The sequence below is a fragment of the Pterocles gutturalis genome, unplaced genomic scaffold, assembly GCF_000699245.1.
Source record: "Pterocles gutturalis isolate BGI_N339 unplaced genomic scaffold, ASM69924v1 scaffold16780, whole genome shotgun sequence".
Classification (NCBI taxonomy): Eukaryota; Metazoa; Chordata; class Aves; order Pterocliformes; family Pteroclidae; genus Pterocles; species Pterocles gutturalis.
In genome coordinates this window covers 332-993 of record NW_010141115.1, presented here as the reverse complement: position 1 = coordinate 993, position 662 = coordinate 332, and the positions used below count along the sequence as shown (strand labels likewise).

General features: G+C 63.1%; 1 protein-coding gene across 1 annotated transcript in view; it reads right to left on the bottom strand.

Moving 5' to 3' along the window:
- CPLX3 (complexin 3) overlaps positions 1 to 596 on the bottom strand; it is a 2089-nt gene extending 1493 nt beyond the window's left edge. The window contains exons 1-2 of the mRNA XM_010083923.1: positions 436 to 596; positions 30 to 117 (exon numbers count right to left, since the gene is read on the bottom strand). Coding sequence (XP_010082225.1) covers positions 30 to 117; positions 436 to 596 — 249 coding nt within the window. The remainder of the gene's footprint in view (positions 1 to 29; positions 118 to 435) is intronic.
- Positions 597 to 662: the final 66 nt, after the last annotated feature.

Genomic DNA, 662 nt, shown 5'->3' with positions numbered 1-662 from the left:
CTCCCCCTCCCTGCCCGGCACGGCCGTACCTTGGGCAGCCGGTACTTGTCTCGGAAGTGGGATCTGAACGTGGCCCTCTCCGCCTTGCGCTGGGCAAACTGGGCATCTCTCTCCATCCTGCCAACCACACCGGGCAGTTACCCTGGGGCTGAGCATCCCCCCCCTCCACCCCGCAACCCGGGTACCCCCCATCTCCTCTGCAAAACCCCAATTCCCTACAGTTTCCTCTCCACCAGCACATCCTGAAAGGAGAAAACAATCCCATCTCCCAAGAGAGGAAGCGGATTAAGGGATTAGGGGGCTCATTAAGCTCCCAGCACCATCTCCCCCCAGCCCTCCCATGCACGAGACTGGGAGCCGTAGAGAGAGCACCCCATTCCCCACCAGGACCCTGAGGGTCCAGCCCGCCCCGGTACCCGGTGCTGTTGCACTCACTTCTCCTCCACCAGCTGCCGTTGGTATTCCTCGTACTCCTCGCGGGTCATTCCCTGAGCTTCGGCCGGAGATTTCTCGCCCTCGCTCTTCTCCTCGCCGCCCAGCCCGCCCGTCAGGTTCTTCAGCTGGCCCCCCACCATACTCTTCACCATGAAGGCCATGGTCACGATCCCGGGGAGCCCTGGGTGCTGGGGAGCTGGGGTGTGGAGTTACCGCAGAGCTGGTGT